A 17,829-nucleotide genomic window follows, 5' to 3' on the forward strand; every position below is an offset into this window, starting at 1 on the left:
AAAACTATTCGCGCATGTTTGATAAACCCTGTGATGTGACTTGACCAAGGCAACTAGCTTCATATCATTTGGTGACAGTGTCACACATACATGTAGGCATGTGGATCTCAGCCACATCATTCTTGTTTGACCCATGCTCTACGTAAGTGACATTAAAGATGCAGGCCTCACAGTGCCCCTCTTCATCAATATAGGTTTTTAGATATGGTTTTTAGATATAGGTTTTCGTCAGAAGCAACAGAGACGGTGGTCTTCCTCTTGATGTAGCAGATGATGATGACGTAGACTTTGTGAGTTATTCGGAAGAATTTCTTGACACAGTGGAACAGGCCGCACCAGGAAGTTTGGTTGAATGGTTTCTAACTGTCAGCTCCACTAAAACTGAGCACACTACAATTTACCGCCAGGTAAACCGTGAAGGAGAGGAGTGGCGTGCGACGAAGAAGCTCGGCTCACTGTTAGGAGATGGTGAAGATGTCGCCCATCGTAAGCAGCTAGCCAATGTAGCATTCCACAAGATGAAAACATTGTGGTTACAGCATCACCACGGGAGTGAGGAACTCTGTCTGCGCCCGCCTCTACAATGCGTTCCTGCTCCCTGTGCTCCTCTACAACATGGATACCTGGGGCCTCACTCAAAAAAAAAGAACGATCAACTGGACTCATTCCAAGAAGCCATTTTTACGAAAGATCAGTGACCACATCGCATCTCCAACAACACACTCTATCGTCGCTGCAAGTGTGGTCCGCTCAGTATCAGACCCTTGAAGCACGCATGTCCTGCGGCTACTGAGAAATGTACCCACTCAGAAATTCATCCACGAGTTCTTCGGCACAGAAGCAGTCATGGAAGGCTTGCGAGGACACCCTCGTACCACACTACCAAGCTGAAACCGTTACTGTGGTTTAATAGATTCATCAGTCAATATCTAAATATATAAATCATTAGTTGTGTTGTTCAGCAAACACGCTGGTCCTTTTCTATTGCTTGCGTCATACTAAGCATGCGCACATTAGCTTAAACATGACGTAAATGTAAACAATTGAAAAGGACCAGTGTGTTTCCTGCCACCAAGCATCTCAAAAGTCCACCATTACAGGAATATTTTTCTTTCTCGTGTTTTGCCATGGTGGCTGACATATTTGAGTGAGTTGTTACGATTAATCTTTCTTTCTTCTTCTTTTTTTCTGGACAATACGTCTCCGCAGGTTTTCTCCTGAACGGTTTGTGATATGAACTTGTAACTTTCAATATATATTGACCCTCATCCCAAGTGGTGCATATTACTCTGGAGTCATGATTAAGTCATCAGAAGTCAAATTACAAGCAATTTTAGAGGAAAAAGTGGCCAAATACTTTCACCTATAACTCAAACAAAATGATCATTTATGTTCCAAATTTGTAGTCACATAGACCATTAGTTGATAAACATTTGTTTTGGTTGTGTACGTGAACTCGCTTGACCTTTACTTCCGGGTCAACCAGAAGGTCAAAGTAAGGTGAATTCAAAATGAAGACTTTAGCCTGAAATCAAAACAAAGCAAAATTTCTTCCAAACGGTTTACACTATGATCATAAAAACTAGTGTGAACTTGAACCATGTTACGAAGATGCTATAATCTTTGTTACATGTACATCATCATGGCGTCATCAGGTATCAAATTACCAGCGATTTAAGGGCAAATTTTGACAAATAGTTTGCGCTATACCTTATGAACTAAATAGAGTATCGTGTTCATTTTTTGTGAGGTTGTACACTATGCCGTGAGAAACATTTCTTGTCCCCGGACACAAAACCGCTTGACCTTCACTTCTGGTGTTACCGGAAGTGAATAAAATCTGAATATAACTCAAAAGCAGAAGCATTTTACCGTTACAGATACATTTTTGTAACAAAAAAGTTGATTGTACTGGAAGGGATTTAATTTCGTGATCCTTTGTTCAACATATTTAAACATATATTCCTAACTTATCTGGGTAGTGTATAATGAAAAGGCTGTCCGCCCGACCACTCTGCATTTGTAACTCAACAAACGCGAATCTCTAGTTTCTTACTACATTAGTGGTTTCCTGATCATGTAACGTACCTTATCCTCTCGATTCAGCTGTTCTCTGGCCATCTGTAGAGCAGCAGCAGCTGCCATGAACAGACAGGTCTTCTGATGAGCAGCGTTATTCTCCTCAGGAGGCAACAAATGACTGAACTGATAAAGGACAAATTCAAAATCAATTTAGGTTTAGTTTAAAATTGAACGCACAATTGCAGAAAACCCTGTCTATTATTCACCATCTTTTATGTCAAATTGATACATGACGTCATGCATTTATAGCTGACAGACAGGGTTTAGACCACTCCCTGAGAAAATTGACTCAAAATCCATAATGTTCAACTGACCACAAATTACAACATTTCACTTTATTTTCTGAACAATTTTCTTAAAAATGTCTTACCTTGCTGCAAAACGTGAAGAACTCATGGGTTAGTGTGCTGTTCTCAGACGATTCAAGCGCCATGTTCCATGCTGTAAAAAGAAAAAGACATTAAACGTTTACCACAAAACGGTCATCCATAAGAACAGGGCAAAGCTAGTCTACTAAAGCTGGTCATATAGAGCACAAAATTCTAATTAATTGATCATGTAGGTATGGCTATACACATGCAGTTTTTTTTTCCATGCATCCAGTCTACACGGTGAGTAGAATGTAGCCAATTCATTTGGTGTTACAGGGTAATCCTATACAATAGCACTGCCCGGCTGCCAAGTGACAGTCAGTCAGTCATTGATATAGGCACAAAGAGGACACTAGGCTGGCCCTCTGGGACCAGCACGAATGAAAAGTTATCAGATGTGTTCCCTCAAAACAGAACATTTCAAGACGAAACTCATGCTCATATTTGAAGGTCATTAAAACATTTGCTCACATATTTTCATGAACCAGCTTGCTTCTTCTGTCCAGGCAATATCTGTGTCATCCATGACAGTCTCTGCATGACTGTGGAGAGTGTCATACGCTAAAACAATGCAGACAAGAGGATCTGAATTCATAGTTACCTAAGTATACATAGTTACCTCACAATAATATAGAACAGTATGCATTGAAGAAGGAAATTTGAACTAGTTACTATTATTATTATTGTTTATTCAGCATAAAAACCAAAGAAACAAAAATCACAAAATACAAAAAAAGCAAAACGCAAACCAGAGGCATATATGCCTCGAATTGAAAAAGTTTACCTAAAAACTGTGACCCGAAGGCCTTCAATTCCAATACCTCTGGCTAAAAACAAAAATATAAATATATAAAAAGCTATAAACCACTAAAAGTACAATACGTTAAAAAAAATTTAAAAAAAAAACAAACAAAGTTAGTAAAAACCAAATATATATAAAAAAATTGCATACAAAAAAATAAACAAAAAATACATAAAAATAATCAATAAATAAATCTCAATCAATCAACCAATCAATAAATCGAGTAACCAATAAATTTTAAAATATGACCTGCTAAGTAATCCTCGTCTTGGTCTAATTTTCTATTTTTCTGTGTCTGAGACTACTATTAAAAACTCTAGTTAGTCTCTAATTATTATATGCCTTCAATCGAAATCAACAGATCTGCTACAAACTGTCCCATTTCCTATCCTACCTTCAGGAATGAACAAATAATGAACTTGGTGTGAATATTCACATTATCATTTAAAGCCAGCATTTAAGATGCAATTTCTGCAACACCTTCCATGAATCTGACCCTACATGTGTATTCCCTGGCTAACCTGTCCTCAAGTATGATAATACTGCACTAGCCTCAGTCCTGCATGGAGATATAAATACAAATAAGACACATGCACAAACAGCACAAACAGTTACTTTAACTGCAGTCGTACAACAGTAATATAGTAATAACTACATCAAAGTTTTTTTTTTTTTAAATAACCTGTTCATGATAATTATAAACCATACACAACACGAAAGGATTTTTTTAAAACTTATTCAAATACACAAATAATTTCATTTTCTCCAACAAGTTGAAAGATAACTGCATTTGAATGCACAGAGATGTATCAATCGTTCCTAACATGAGATGGGCAAGCTTTTACAAGCAATGTATGCTAAAATGGTGAGAAAAGTGAGGAAAATGGACACAAAAAAAAGAACCAACTTACGTATTTTCTTTACCATCAGCAGATGTCAGCTGAAGTCGTGTTAAGCATCTACAATGGAGGGTGAAATAACAATTATTAAATGCACACTCTGATACACAGCGTAATGTAAGAAATGGTCTTTCTCTCTCACTGACACAATTTGAATGTTTGTAAATGGGGAGAAACTTGATTAATCTGTAGCTTCCAGATTAAAAATGTCCATAACAAATTTCATTCTAATAAAATAGAACTGTCTCATCAACAAATTCTGAGTGTGATGTATGGCTTGCCAACTACAGTAGTCAAAGTTATTTGTATGACCATAGAGAAAGGAACATAGCAGAAGTTACAAATCAGGTACTTCAAAACACCAGGGGATCTTTGCCACCATCTTATGAAAACAATGTAATGGAGAATGAAACAGCAGCCACGTGGAGTCAATTCCCATATGCTTCAGGATGCAAAGCTGTAAACAAGTGGCAATGTTATATCTCTGTCTTGAATACTGTATTTTCATTGGCCCAGAACGATCACGTGTTAAGTTAATAAAAAGTCGTGGCACACTCCCTGTTGGATATACTGTACGGTACGGTATGTGTGAAACGCTTATATTGTTGGTGGCCACGCTATTTTCACCATGTTTTCACACATGAGTGGGAGCAGCGAACTAGCAGACGATCAGCTGTTTGGAGCACACGACATGCATGTGAGTTGACGTTCAATTGTCATGATTGTTGTGTTGACTGCTGTTTGTTTTCGTGTTTTTTACATCAAAACCCAAAGAAACCAAGACAGAGGTATAACAAAACAATTGTTGACTGCTTTGATGTGGGATATGATGTTTTGAACACCATCGGTGCCCCTCCTGTGTTCAAAATGTCATAGCCCACATCACAGCAGTCAACAATTGTTAAATATACCTCATCAGGCACAAAGGGTCTCTGCGGTCATAAAGATTTATCAAAACCTCCTAAGTGTACTGTCCTTGTTCTCTGGGTATGGTTGAACCTGGGCTAATATACAAATATTGAATGCTTCGAGTGGTGTAGTTAACCTAGCCTCCCGAGGTGATCCATGGACATTCTATTTTCCCGAGGCGAAGCTGAGGGAAAATAGAATGGTCCATGGATCACCGAGGGAGGCTAGTTTTACTTCAAAACGAGATAAAGCATTCAAAATTTGTTTTATAACACTTCAACCACAGATTCTGCTTGGTTTTAATATTTTTAATTATTTAAATCTGAACACAGTTGAAATAAACTTCAATTTCAATACAAAATTGGTGGAAAATGTATCTCTCTCTTCCAAACTACCCCTTCGCGAAATGCTTGAACCCAACTCAGTGGCGCGCTCTCTTTGGAACGCGCTACGCGCACACCAGCATGCATTATTTTGCACACAAATACTGCGCCGTGGAAATAGTACTTTGGTTGCTAATGGTAAAGTACTTTAGTTGCTACGGGTGTAGTAATTTTGGCCGTGCACAAAAAAAGATAGCAAAAATAGAAAGTGTCATGTGACTCGCTCTCAGCCAATCAAGACACAGAATCTGCGGGTGAGGTGTTAAAATTAGAATTAGCTGATTTCACTTTGTAAGCTCAAACTCCTTCTGCATCCTTTCTCTATGTTCTGACCCTGTGGACGACCTGACTGATGACCTCATCAAACCAACCTGAGAGATGTCAGAATCTGTTGCTGATCCTCCGAGTGCTGCACCAGTTTCTCCAAAGCTTTCACAGCGATAGTACGGTTGTCTTTCTAAGGCAGAAAAAGTGATTAAATTCAAAATATAATTTGCAACAGTTTTCATCTGGAAGAGAATCTTGCACTTGTTTCATGGGATTGTTATGAGTGTTAAGGTTACTAAATGTTACTGGAAGTAAAATTTGTTTTCCTGCTTATACACTATGGACATCTGGATAGTTGTAAATCCAGGGGGGGGGGTTATAAGTGTGTAAGGCCATATCTGAAACGGGCTTCCAGAGTTTGGGCTACGTCTATTGTCAGCATGCTCTCAAAAGTTCTAATTTACAATGGCGTCAGGTCTCACAATGCCCCTTTTTATCAATTTAGGTTTTTAAATACGTTTGGAAAATCAAAATTTAGGTTTTTAAAGCTTATCAAAGTGCCAAAATGTAGGAATTTATAGGTTTTTATATGATGCGGCCTTGATATTCATACAAGATTCTGATAAATGATCATCCCCATCTAGTGTCAACTGCTGTCCTGCACCCCCCCTCCCCCCCTTCCTCCTTGTAGCACCATGCAACTGACCTCCAATGCCATCTGAGCCGCTAAGCAGATGAGACTGAGGACAGTCTCCTTGTAATCACTCCCGTCATCTTGCTTAGCTTCCTTACTGCAATCACTCAGTCTCTGAATAGCTTGGGTAGCTGTCAAATAGAAAACAATGAGCATATAAGCAGATTAGATCGAGGAAAGTCTCCTTGTAATCACTCCCATCATCCTGCTTAGCTTCCTACTGCAATCACTCAGTCTCTGAATAGCTTGGGTAGCTGTCAAATACAGAACAATGATTCTGTTCAAGTTGAAATGAGTGGTTGAGAGCTGGCATGGATTCATATAATAACATGACAATGTAAAGACTTATCTAGACCCTATTTCATGGCTCTGTTAAAGGGGCACTATAGGTCCTGAAATCCACGAAAATTTCATGTTTTGGATTTTTACTTATCCTATTTCAAACATCTGGTTGAAAAGAAACCAACCTACTGTAAAAAACCTGGTTGTTTACATCGATCACAGCGGAGTACGAATATATATTTTTTCTGTCGTTCTCAGTCAATGTACAATATACACGTTGTGTGTGTCTTACAGCACCGTGCACATGCTCGCGAAAAGCGTGCGATGACCAATCATTCATGCACAAAATGTGGTTTCTTAAACGTCCGCAAAAGGCGAACACTTTACAGATGAAATCACAAAAAGCACCCAAACAGCTGGACTTTTTGGGGTCGCAAAAGTGGACCCCGAATAGGTCGAATAGGCGCGTATAGCTCAAAGTACGCACAGCTAATTTCATTCTGAATGTGCACAAACCCATGGCCTCTTTGAGTGAGTGTCAGGCGTCTTCGCGTCAGCGTCAGGCATTCTCCAAGTGGTCTCCCCCTTACCGTTGAGGGGGTACTTGTGCACGGAACCCATGGGAAGCAGAGCCTTGAAATTGGTCGCAAATGGACCGATCCATTAAGCCCTGACCCACTGTGTTTGGACCAATTACGGTAGTGATCAATTTCCAACGTAGGCTATCAGCTTTGGTCCAAAAATTGAGCCACTGGTATTAATGCTATGCTCATAGCAATTTCTGGCAAGGTATGCCCATCTAGAGTTAGAAAATGTGTGATAGCTTTGCAGGGTGGCAGTTTTTTGGTGTTATCACTTTTAATTTTTTTTTTTCAAAATGGCGCCAATATGTTTGTTACCGGATTAATTAAATGTGGTACCAAGCATGTTTTGGCCGCCATTTGTTTTTAAAGTGATAGCACCCAAAATACTGCCACCACTGCAATGCTTTCACATATTTTCCAACTACAGGGGTGCATACCTTGCCAAAAATCACAATGAGCATTATTCCCCTCATTTGATACCCACCAAACCCCCAGGCTGATGGCCTAACAGGCGTGCACTTGCATGTGCATATGCTGTGCATGGCTGGAACATACCATAATTACATAAACGAGACTATAATACTGAGACAATGTGTGTAAATGGTTGTGAAAAGTTGTAAATGGAAAATGCATTGAAGTAATTATGAATTAGCCTGGAATATTGCAGCTGAAATTTCAAAGTAGCCATTTTAAAAATGTTTTACATTTGAAAACCTTTCGCTGACTAAATACATATACCAGTCACCGTGTTGTGCTATAAATACACCAATGATGCGTCGCACTAACGACGTGTTTTGTGAAATGAATCGCAGGATACGTCGCAGCTGCGAAACATCGTAGGGATAGCGTCACAGTGCAACAATGCATCACAAGTTACGATGAGTTTCATGAAATCGGATGCGGACACACTGCTCCTAGGGTTATCAAATGTGCGCCTTGTTTAACTTGTAAATTGAGGATGACTTACCTCCATCTCCGTCTGCTTTCCATAGTGCCACCTTGTACAGGATGTATTGTGTGAAGGGGCTAATGGGATCTAGCTTCTCAGCTTCTTTCACTGCTTCCAATGCCTGGAGATACAAGGATCCAGACCAATTCAAATATCAAATGAATAACCCTCACTTTCCAAGATCCTTTCGTAGGATATGACGGGGTTTAGGAAGGCAAACAGCACAGACGACAGTGCTATTACCTTACTGTCCCTTCAAAGTTTAAGCACAAAGAATATTCCATTGGTTTGCGGAACACCAGTGGATTTCTGGAAGGTTCATATAGCAACAAAGTAAATGTTGATGAGTGATAATTCTTCAAAATTTTAGTAAAAATAATTTGGTCCCAATGTACCTGATCAGGTTGCTGCAGATTGAGGAAGCAGGAGGCTCTGTTTCTCTGTAGTTTGGCAAGGCTTTCATGGTTGGAGTCAGCTTGCTTCAAGAGCGTCAGTGAGTAGCTGTACCAGGCTAATGCTTCAGCATTGTCACCAACCTGCCAAATGAGAAGTAATGACATGAGGCCCCATCTAATGATGCTTCTATGCAGGAAATGTTATGTGTTAAGCAAAAGTCAGAAACCATAAACCAATTATGCCATGTAGCCAGGGATCACACCCAAAGTATAAGCAATAGTTTTCTAGCAATTTCTGCTTATCCGCTCTTTACAACGTAAACACTTAAAATTTTTAATAGTCGTAAAATTGATGAAGTTAATTTTGAGCTACTCACATCATAATCACTTGCTGCTTTGTCCCATAGAACAGTGTGGAGATGTCTCTGAGTGTTGACATCAATGTCAAAGACAGACGAATGACCTAGAAATAAACAGAATCTGTGTTGACTGGCGTGGGATCCAAAACCTGCATACTACAGTCAGTTTCCTATTTCTGTTAATTTGCTCAAACATATCTGTGAATTATGGGGGCTCAAAAATTAACAAAACAAAGCAAAAAGATTCCCCCGAAACTGAGATAGAGAGGATAAACTGGGATAGGAGTGCACAGCACCAGCTGCCCCGCTCGAGGTATGTGTCCCCCTCCATCCCCCTGCCCCCACTCAGATCACCGAGAAGGCGGCAAAACACATTTTGTGCCCCATCTGGAAAAAGAAGAAACCAAGTTCCCCCTGCAAAGGGGACTCCAGTTATGCTAATGGTGCAGCCAAATTTGAGACAAAATCTGCATGAAATATAAAATGCTGTTATGCTCCAACTTTGGTGTAAACAGCATATCCATTTTTTCATTTCAATCAAAAAAATTGTTCAGATTAGTTACAATTGTCTGCTAGATTTGGGTACATTTTTCTCCTGTATTTATCCCAAAATCAAATTCGTTATTTGCATGCAGAGTTAGAATATAGATTCGACTTTATCCCTAACAGTCCTGAATCCTCAAATTTTAATATGATTTTGCACACCCCCTAGGGGGTTAGGGCCAAGACTGTATTGCATGATACGTCAAATACCACGTGACCATCCAGTTTGCCCGTGATTGGACACCATTGCAGTAGGCAAGCATTTGGTTAGCAAACCACGTCATGTGTTGTAAACTAGACAGGCTGAGGCCAGTAGGGCATATTTTTCATGTAAAATAACTGCGAATTCTGTATTCAATGGCATAATGGTAACCTGTGCTGTGTACGGTTGTCATAACCGTGCTGACCCAGCACTGGGTGTTGCCTCTACATATTTCTCAGTTTTTTGCCATCCATCACAGCTTTGAAGGCTTTCCTACTACACATACACATGGAACTATACAATCTTTGCCTACTACAATGGCGATGCTGACTCTCCAGTACCCGGATGTAGGCCGGGTCACTTGGGTCAGTATGATAGCCCTACTGGAGGGGTTGGGGTGGGGATTAGGGGGAGGAAGGTGGGGGAGTGTGTAGGGAGTGTGTAGGGATTGTGAGCGAGTGGGTAGGGGAGTGACCACAAATTCGTAGCCTTGTGGAGACACACACACAATAGGGAACAAAACATTGTAAAGGTCTTCACAGGGCAATTTCTATAGATGAATAGGTCTCCACAAGGTTTTCACGAAATAGATATATGGGTTTTACTCAAAAACTAGGAATTTCCAAGGTGGGTTGATCTGTCGCAAATGGAAGAGTTTTAGAAAAGGGATATTAATTCCAAATTTCAGCCAAGGAAACTAATTCTGGTTAAAATAAGAGCATTTTGAAACTTCACTTTCAAAATTGAACACTTTACTACACGAGAACAAAGAAATGTCTCAACAAGGATACAAATTTGAGAATAAGTGGCGTAGGGGTGTGGTAGGGGTAGGGTGGGGTTAGGGTGGGGTTGGGGTGGGGTTGGTATGGGGATGGGGTGGAGGTAGGGGTGGCTTGGGGCTGGTGCCTTTCTACATCTTCTCCCTTTGACCCTCACCTCTGATGCATTCCTCTAAAAGTGCCTTTGCCTCTGATGTCATCTTGTTGCTAAGCAACAGCTCAAGATGCTGAATATACAGTTTACCAATGTCTGTATCTGACGAGAATCGATGCTCCATTTTTTGGCAGGAATTCAGACAGATGTCCAGCCTAATAAAGACACAAAAACGTCCATTAGGAGTTAAGATCTCGTAGCAACAAGTAAATACAACATTGTACAGAAACTCTGATAATTCAGCAAGCAAGTATGCCTATATACACACACGTCAAAGAATGGTTGACAACGTCAATGCAAAATTTGAGTTTCATATATTAACCCTTCAAAAATATTCACCAACAAAATCATTTGGAATTTGGGTGAAGGAGGAGGGAATAGTCCTATTCAAAACTGATCTGGAATTCTTCACCATTTTCAACACCTTAACATATTATGGAACCAGCTATTAATAACATTTGTTTTGTTCTTTATTTAAAATTCCTCAAACTAAGATCATATTTGTTGCAATTTACTTGTCATGTTCAGCTAGCATCCTGATTGTGTGGACTGCCAGGTTGACACTCAGGTGTGCATGGCCTATCAAATCATCCAAAGCTGAAACAAATCAATGTAATTATCAAATATGGCTCCGGAATCAAACAAAACAAAAATTTAAATTTGAAACGCCCAATACTAATACTGGGTTTTATTCTTCACCGACTATAAACTCATCAGCTTGTTTGAGTGGGTCTCGAACCCACACCCTCCTATCAACTAGTGCAAATTGAAACAGGCCAGCCGACCATGGCAAGCTCGGTGGTCAAATGGTTTAGACATCTGCAGTAGTAAGCAAGACGTCACAGGTTAAGGTCCCTTGGATTAATTCCGATTTGCATGCGCCCTCGGGCGCACGCGTGCGCATGCGGGAAAACTCCAACAAAGGAGATTTGGAACCCACTGCCCCACATCGGCACGTATCTGCCCGCATTGGCACTGACTTGCACACGGTGGCACGCAAACGAACTCATTGCCAGGCGGTACACCATCACCAAAAAAAAAAAAACCAGAAATGCACAATAGCCATCGTCTTGGACTACCCAATTTGTTTTGTCAGCGTTAATCCAGGTATAAGTATAGTCATGCCTGTGCACACTAGCCCGTATCGGCACACAATGCCACGCAATTGCCCGCGCGTACACTCAAAGGAACGCTAGGGCCCGTGCAATTGTGGGCAGACCCATGCGGCACGGAGTTGCTCGCATGCGTATGCATGCACCAGCGTGCACCCGCGGGCGCAAGGGGGCGCATCAAAATCGGAATAAATCCATGGGGCCTACAATCCAAACTGATTAAGCTTAGATTTCAGACAGCACAGAGTTTACAGTGTTATAAATTTACAGTGGTGTGGGGAAAAACACAGTAGTACAAGTTAAATTTTCTCAATGCAAAATATTCCATGACACAAGAGTTTGAAATGTAGTTTGTTGTTTTGAGGAAGGATTTCATGAACTGTTGTCTTAATAGTAGAGTGGTACATCGACACACTCTCAATGTTTTGCATTTAAATATATTTTCCTCAGGAATTGTCTTGGTTCCTTCAGGATACTTGATGTTATAGGACTTGGGCTTCCTATAACTGATTGCTGTCATGACACACACACGGCACTAAAGCCAAAACAACTGAACTAGAACTCCTTGCTGATTCGTTTGTTTGCAGACCAGAGTTGTAGTGTTCGTACTCGGTACTTGTACTCCAGTACTACTCGAGTACTTTTTTTTACAAACTTGTACTCGTATTCAAATGTCAAAGTACTTGTACTCGAAATGACAGTACTCGTACTCGGGCAGCAAAGTACTCATACTCGACATGTCAAAATAGGTATAGCTTGACTTACCACAGCCTTATCTTATTATAGATACTTTCAGTTGGAAATAGTTGATTGGATTGCAGAGAAATCAAAATTTCCTGACTTTTCTCTCTGCACCTCCAGACAAACACATCAACAGCTATCCGTGAGTGGGTCTGTATATCGGTCCAACTGGGCCTGGGCCAATTACGCAAAATGAAACATTTGCCGTATGGCCATGTTCGGAAATAGAAGTATGCGTACTCATACTTGGAATACAAGTACTCGTACTCTTACTCGTACTCGGAAGTACAAGTACTCGGAGACCTGTACTTGTACTAGGAAGTACTCGTATTCCTACTCGGTAACCTAAGTACTCGGCAGTACTCAGTACTCAACTACAACACTATTGCAGACACCATTTTATAGACAAATGGACTCGGTGAGTTCTAAAAAAAAAAGGGAGCTTTTTAAATAATGTTATGTCATATTTACCCTTTTAGGGTTTTTGTAAAGCCTAAAGCTACAATTCAATACTGACACAGATGTCCTTCGACAATCAACAAAAAATTTCACGAGCTTGTAAGCAGCCATTAAATGTTGTATTCAGAATTTACCTCCTCTAATCCTGACGTCACTGCCGTTGGTACGAAGAAGAATCTTTATCTTGAGATGGAGACCTGATGGGTGGCTATGCTCCTAAAGGAAAAAAATAAACACTATCTTTGACTTAACCAACTCGATTGAGAAAGATAGAGCTTTCACTCCCAGTACATGTAATTCCCATCAAATGCAACCTTTTTACATTCACTTTCCCTTTAAGACCCCTCTCACACCAATACGTGAAGCCATTTCGTGGCCACTTCGAGGTGTCCGTGGGCGCAAAAGTTCAAAAATCGAAGTAACCACGAAATGGAATCGGATCTCACGGGTTGCCATGAACTAACCACGAATTAAAAACGTGTCGATTCCTTCCATGGGCCAATTCTCACGGATGCTCCACGGATCACCCAAAAAGTTTGTGGATATGTTGAAAAACTGAAACGTGTGCACTTCGGAAATTTATTGCCGAATTGAAAACGTGTTCAATACGGCTTATTCGAAGTACTCTCGTAGTGTTCTCGAGGTTGGGTTGAAGTTACATTGGATTTTAAGGGATGGCCCCGGATTGATTGTTGGCCTGTTTTACGGCCGTTTTCATTACACAGTACTCGATGGTACGTCAGACTGAGCTCAGGAGTCCACGAAGTGTCCACGTGTTGGCCACAAAGTGCTCACAGACTACACGTAGTACTCTCGAGCTGGCGCCGTAGTCACCACTGACACCACGTTGTAGTCTCGAGCTGGCGCCAAAGTCATCACGGGATGCAATCGGGATGGCCACGAGATGTCGCCGGCGTGCAGTCCGTGAATTCCACGGAACGGACATGAGCACGGGTTGGTCCCGTGGTGTTTCCGAGGTGGCCATGGATTACTCACGAAGTAAAAACGGGTACCACGAAGTAAAAACATGCTGGCATAAAAAAACGGACAAAAAAAACGGAGACCACGGATACTGTTGAAAAAAATTGCATTTCCGAAGTGACCTCGCACTGGTCTTGGATTGGTGTGAGAGGGCCATAAACAACACTCTCTGGCTGACAAATTCAGCTACGCCATCACACCAGTCACAACCAATCAAGTGACTCTTTTTAACAGTTACGAATTCCCTTGTTATATTGATATAGCCATGCTTTGACTGGAAGTGATTGATATGCCAGCTGTACCTACCAGTTACCTCTTTTGTCTGTTGATGGAATTTGACTAGTCATAGTGTTTACCTGAATGTGATCTGACTGGTTTTTTTTTACTAGCCTGTATACAAATGCATGGCAGGGGAAGTGGAAAAACATTTTAGACTCTGTGCAGGGGCGGATCCAGGAATTCTTGCGGGGGGGGGGGGGTTCATCAGCAAAAAAATCTGAAATAAAGACAGGTTTTTTTCTCCAGACACTTGGCCTCCATAAAATCAAAAAGGTTTTTTTTTGGGGGGGGGGGGTGGCTCGTACCATACTTTCAATGGGGCGCTGTTCAAATCCGACGATTATTAACATATATTACAGAAAAGTGTACAAATACCCCCTAATAACAAAGCTGGCTCTGTCCATATTTTGTGCACAGGCGGACATTATACCAGTATATTTTTTTTTGGGGGGGGGGGTGTCAGAGCAGGGGCGGGGGGTTTCGCATTAAGAATTTCTATGAAAACAATTACTTTTTGACAGAGCTGGGTTTTTTTAACCTCCAAGCCCCCATTTTTTTTTTAATTTGGCTTAAAACGTTGGCGTTTCATTAATCACAAAATTCAAATTATTCATCAGAGTAGACTGGTATTAATTTGTAATTAAGTTTATTTCATTGCTTTCATTTCTTTTTGCAAGTTCCAAAAAATGAACATTTTACCTCGCTTTCAATTTAATATGGCCGACTCGTGAATAAGGCTTATTATATTTGTCCTGTAAGAAAGGTCTTTCATTCATTCCCTTGAAAAACTCCTCTTATGCTACAATGTACAGATAAAGTGTGTGAACATCTTGTATGATGGAATTGAAAACATTGGAAGATGTAATTTCAATAATCTATTTAGGCTAATTAGCACTGTACACACAGTATGCATCTCCCAATGTACAAGAAAACTTTGTTGTTTAAATGACTCATTACTCACAGCATTAGCCAAGCCGACTGCATTCAGAGCTTTCTGACTATACTGCTCCGGGTCCCAGTCTAGGTAGGTACTAGCTAGCAAACGCAGGGTCCTGGCCTGAAAACAAACAAATAAGAAAAGAACTTAATATTGCAGTGATCTCAGCTTTGAAAATTGCCAGCCTGAGTAAAACCAGCTTGCTTCACTCTGTTATCTTTCAATCGTATATCCATTAGGCCAAAAAAAAAATCTCCGGTTTCTGGTATAGAGCTTGCCCCAAAAGTGGTGCGGCGACGCAGCCTTTTTTCCTTTTTTTAAAATTGTTTTCCTTCAAATGTCGGCTGATGACTGCAAATGGTGCCCTACTAAATTTAGTGCAAAATGTATTGGAGCCCAGAGAGGCCACATAAAGCTTATACTCGATCTTAACCCCAGCTAAAAACATGTTAAAATTGTGCAGCAGCAGGATTCCAGTCAAACCAGTGAGTTTGGCGGTTTTGAGACATCATCTTACATTAAAAAATTTCTTTTTGTAATTTTGCCGATGCGCATGGCTACAGCGACGCGCGAGCATACCAGAAACCGGAGACTTTTTTTGGGCCTTACCAAACAATTCCTGCGACAGGGTGCATGGATTGTGTATTTCCTTTGAACATGACATGTTCCATTTTTGCATCAAAGATACCAGAGGGATTTTAAAGTGCTTTTACCAACAGCCAGCCAGAGTGTCACTTTATTAAATTCTTGTACCAAAGTAAAACCTGGACCCTTTAATAATAAAAGCACAGCAGATACCTTGAAGCCTGCCTCTAAAGTCGACCTGCGATTTGATTGTGTCGCGATGGAACCATATCGGCATCAAGCACAAAAGTCATGCTCAGGTTGCAAAACTGAGAAATTGTGTGATTATCATGGAACAAGCGGCATCTCAACACAAACTAATTGCAACCATGATCATGTCACCCACGACACGACGATTTATAATAAAATTTGATGATCCGTAAGCACAAACAATGTCATAACTTCACACAGCTCGACTGCGATTGATTCCTGTCTGACGGGAACACGTTCCGTCGCAGCACAGAAATTTTTCTGCTCTTGCGACTGTGGATTTTTTTTATTAGCGCCACGTGATTGTGATTGTCTGTATATCATCACAGTTATACTCAGGTCGCGTAAAATGACAACTCATATGTTGCCGACAGTCATAGCTCCGGCGCAATTTGATCCTGAAAAGTCAGTCGCCAACTGATCTGTCGTCGCAGACTCAACCTTAGGGTGGCTTTCGGGGTAAGGCCGTGTGCATGTATGGGAGAGTTGCACCAAAGATAAAAAACGGAAAATGTAGGGCAAAGCTCACCTGAAATTCTGGTTCAATAGGATGCTCCCCCTTACCCAGCTCAAGACTCTCTCTAGGTTAAGAAACATGTAATAGTAAATAAGTAACACTATTGTCAAGTAATGCCCGGGGAAAGACCAAAAAGGAAACAATCAAGAAATCCTCATAAATCAGTAACTGCACAATTTCATGAAAAACATTATTGTCTGCACTCTCACTGTCCACCATCAATGTGTTGTTTTATATGTGTTGCAAAGCCTGGTTACCTGAGCCATGCGATAGTGGCTTTGTAGTATTTCTTGTCCAGAGTGTCGCAGCCAAAGTTGTAGCACAGCATTGCTAGATAGGAAGACTGAAAACAAGATATGAAAACTCAGGAAAATGGAATGCTGTTTTTGAAATGAACCTGAGCATCTGTGAATAGAAAAAACATGAAATGCCACTTAGGGTTTGACTTTAGCGGTATAGCCCGCTAGCCAAATGCTAGTCAAAACAGTGGCGGGCTAGTCAAACTATTCCTTAAGTAGCCCGGCTGGTGAGCCAGAAAGGACAGAAAGGAATAGTCTTTAAATTCAGAAAGTAAACCTGTATCAATTTGTGTCCAATTTTGTTTAAAGTTAAATTATTTGATCTGTTAATAAAAAGCACTGACAAGATTGCCTCAGGATACACGTTTTACATGTATGCACATTGTTGTTTATGAGACACTCTATAAAAGAAAAAATGCGGACTAGTGAAAATACCCGCGGGCTACAGGCTAAAGCTAATATTTGGGGGGGGGGGGGGGCTACGTGCTGAAATGTAGACCAGTTATTTTTTTTCCGGACACTTAGGCCCCCGAATATAAATAGGTTGGGTTGGGTGGGGGGGGGGGGGGGGGGGGGGGGCTTGTGCCATATTTTCAATGGGTAGTGTACAAATGCACCCTTCTCACAACTATTTTTTTATGGGGAGACCGTTCGCATGTACGTCACGTTCTTACTTTGTTTTTTTTATGGAAATTTTTTTTGGGGGGGGGGGGGGGCTTTAGCCCCTAGCCCCCCGTAGAACCGCCACTGGCAGGCTAGTTAAGAGTCTATTCCAGTAGACCGGTCGAACCCTGGAAAAGTGGGGTCTACCTGATGTTCCCCAATACCTATGTTCCCCAATACCTACGTTCCCCGAAATCCTTAGCATTAGGGTTAGGGTTAGGCTTGGGGTTAGGGTTAGGGTTATATGGTAGGGATTTCGGGGAACATCGGCATTAAGTAACATCGGTATTGGGGAACATAGGTATGCACCCGGAAAAGTCACTTTAGTTGTTGTGTAGTTTGAAATTTGGACT

The 17,829-nt window shown here is 40.9% G+C and overlaps 1 protein-coding gene across 1 annotated transcript in view; it reads right to left on the minus strand.

Annotated features, from left to right (window-relative positions):
- The window catches only part of LOC119722930 (testis-expressed protein 11-like), a 51,802-nt gene that overhangs the window by 21,965 nt on the left and 12,008 nt on the right, over positions 1-17,829 (minus strand). The window contains exons 10-25 of the mRNA XM_038193335.1: positions 16,772-16,857; positions 16,527-16,578; positions 15,188-15,283; positions 13,101-13,182; positions 11,170-11,251; positions 10,658-10,809; positions 8,995-9,080; positions 8,618-8,758; positions 8,241-8,343; positions 6,420-6,538; positions 5,818-5,903; positions 4,167-4,214; positions 3,777-3,814; positions 2,925-3,014; positions 2,453-2,523; positions 2,089-2,205 (exon numbers count right to left, since the gene is read on the minus strand). Coding sequence (XP_038049263.1) covers positions 2,089-2,205; positions 2,453-2,523; positions 2,925-3,014; positions 3,777-3,814; positions 4,167-4,214; positions 5,818-5,903; positions 6,420-6,538; positions 8,241-8,343; positions 8,618-8,758; positions 8,995-9,080; positions 10,658-10,809; positions 11,170-11,251; positions 13,101-13,182; positions 15,188-15,283; positions 16,527-16,578; positions 16,772-16,857 — 1,449 coding nt within the window. The remainder of the gene's footprint in view (positions 1-2,088; positions 2,206-2,452; positions 2,524-2,924; positions 3,015-3,776; positions 3,815-4,166; positions 4,215-5,817; positions 5,904-6,419; positions 6,539-8,240; positions 8,344-8,617; positions 8,759-8,994; positions 9,081-10,657; positions 10,810-11,169; positions 11,252-13,100; positions 13,183-15,187; positions 15,284-16,526; positions 16,579-16,771; positions 16,858-17,829) is intronic.

The sequence above is a fragment of the Patiria miniata genome, unplaced genomic scaffold, assembly GCF_015706575.1.
Source record: "Patiria miniata isolate m_02_andy unplaced genomic scaffold, ASM1570657v1 HiC_scaffold_16, whole genome shotgun sequence".
Taxonomy (NCBI): Eukaryota; Metazoa; Echinodermata; class Asteroidea; order Valvatida; family Asterinidae; genus Patiria; species Patiria miniata.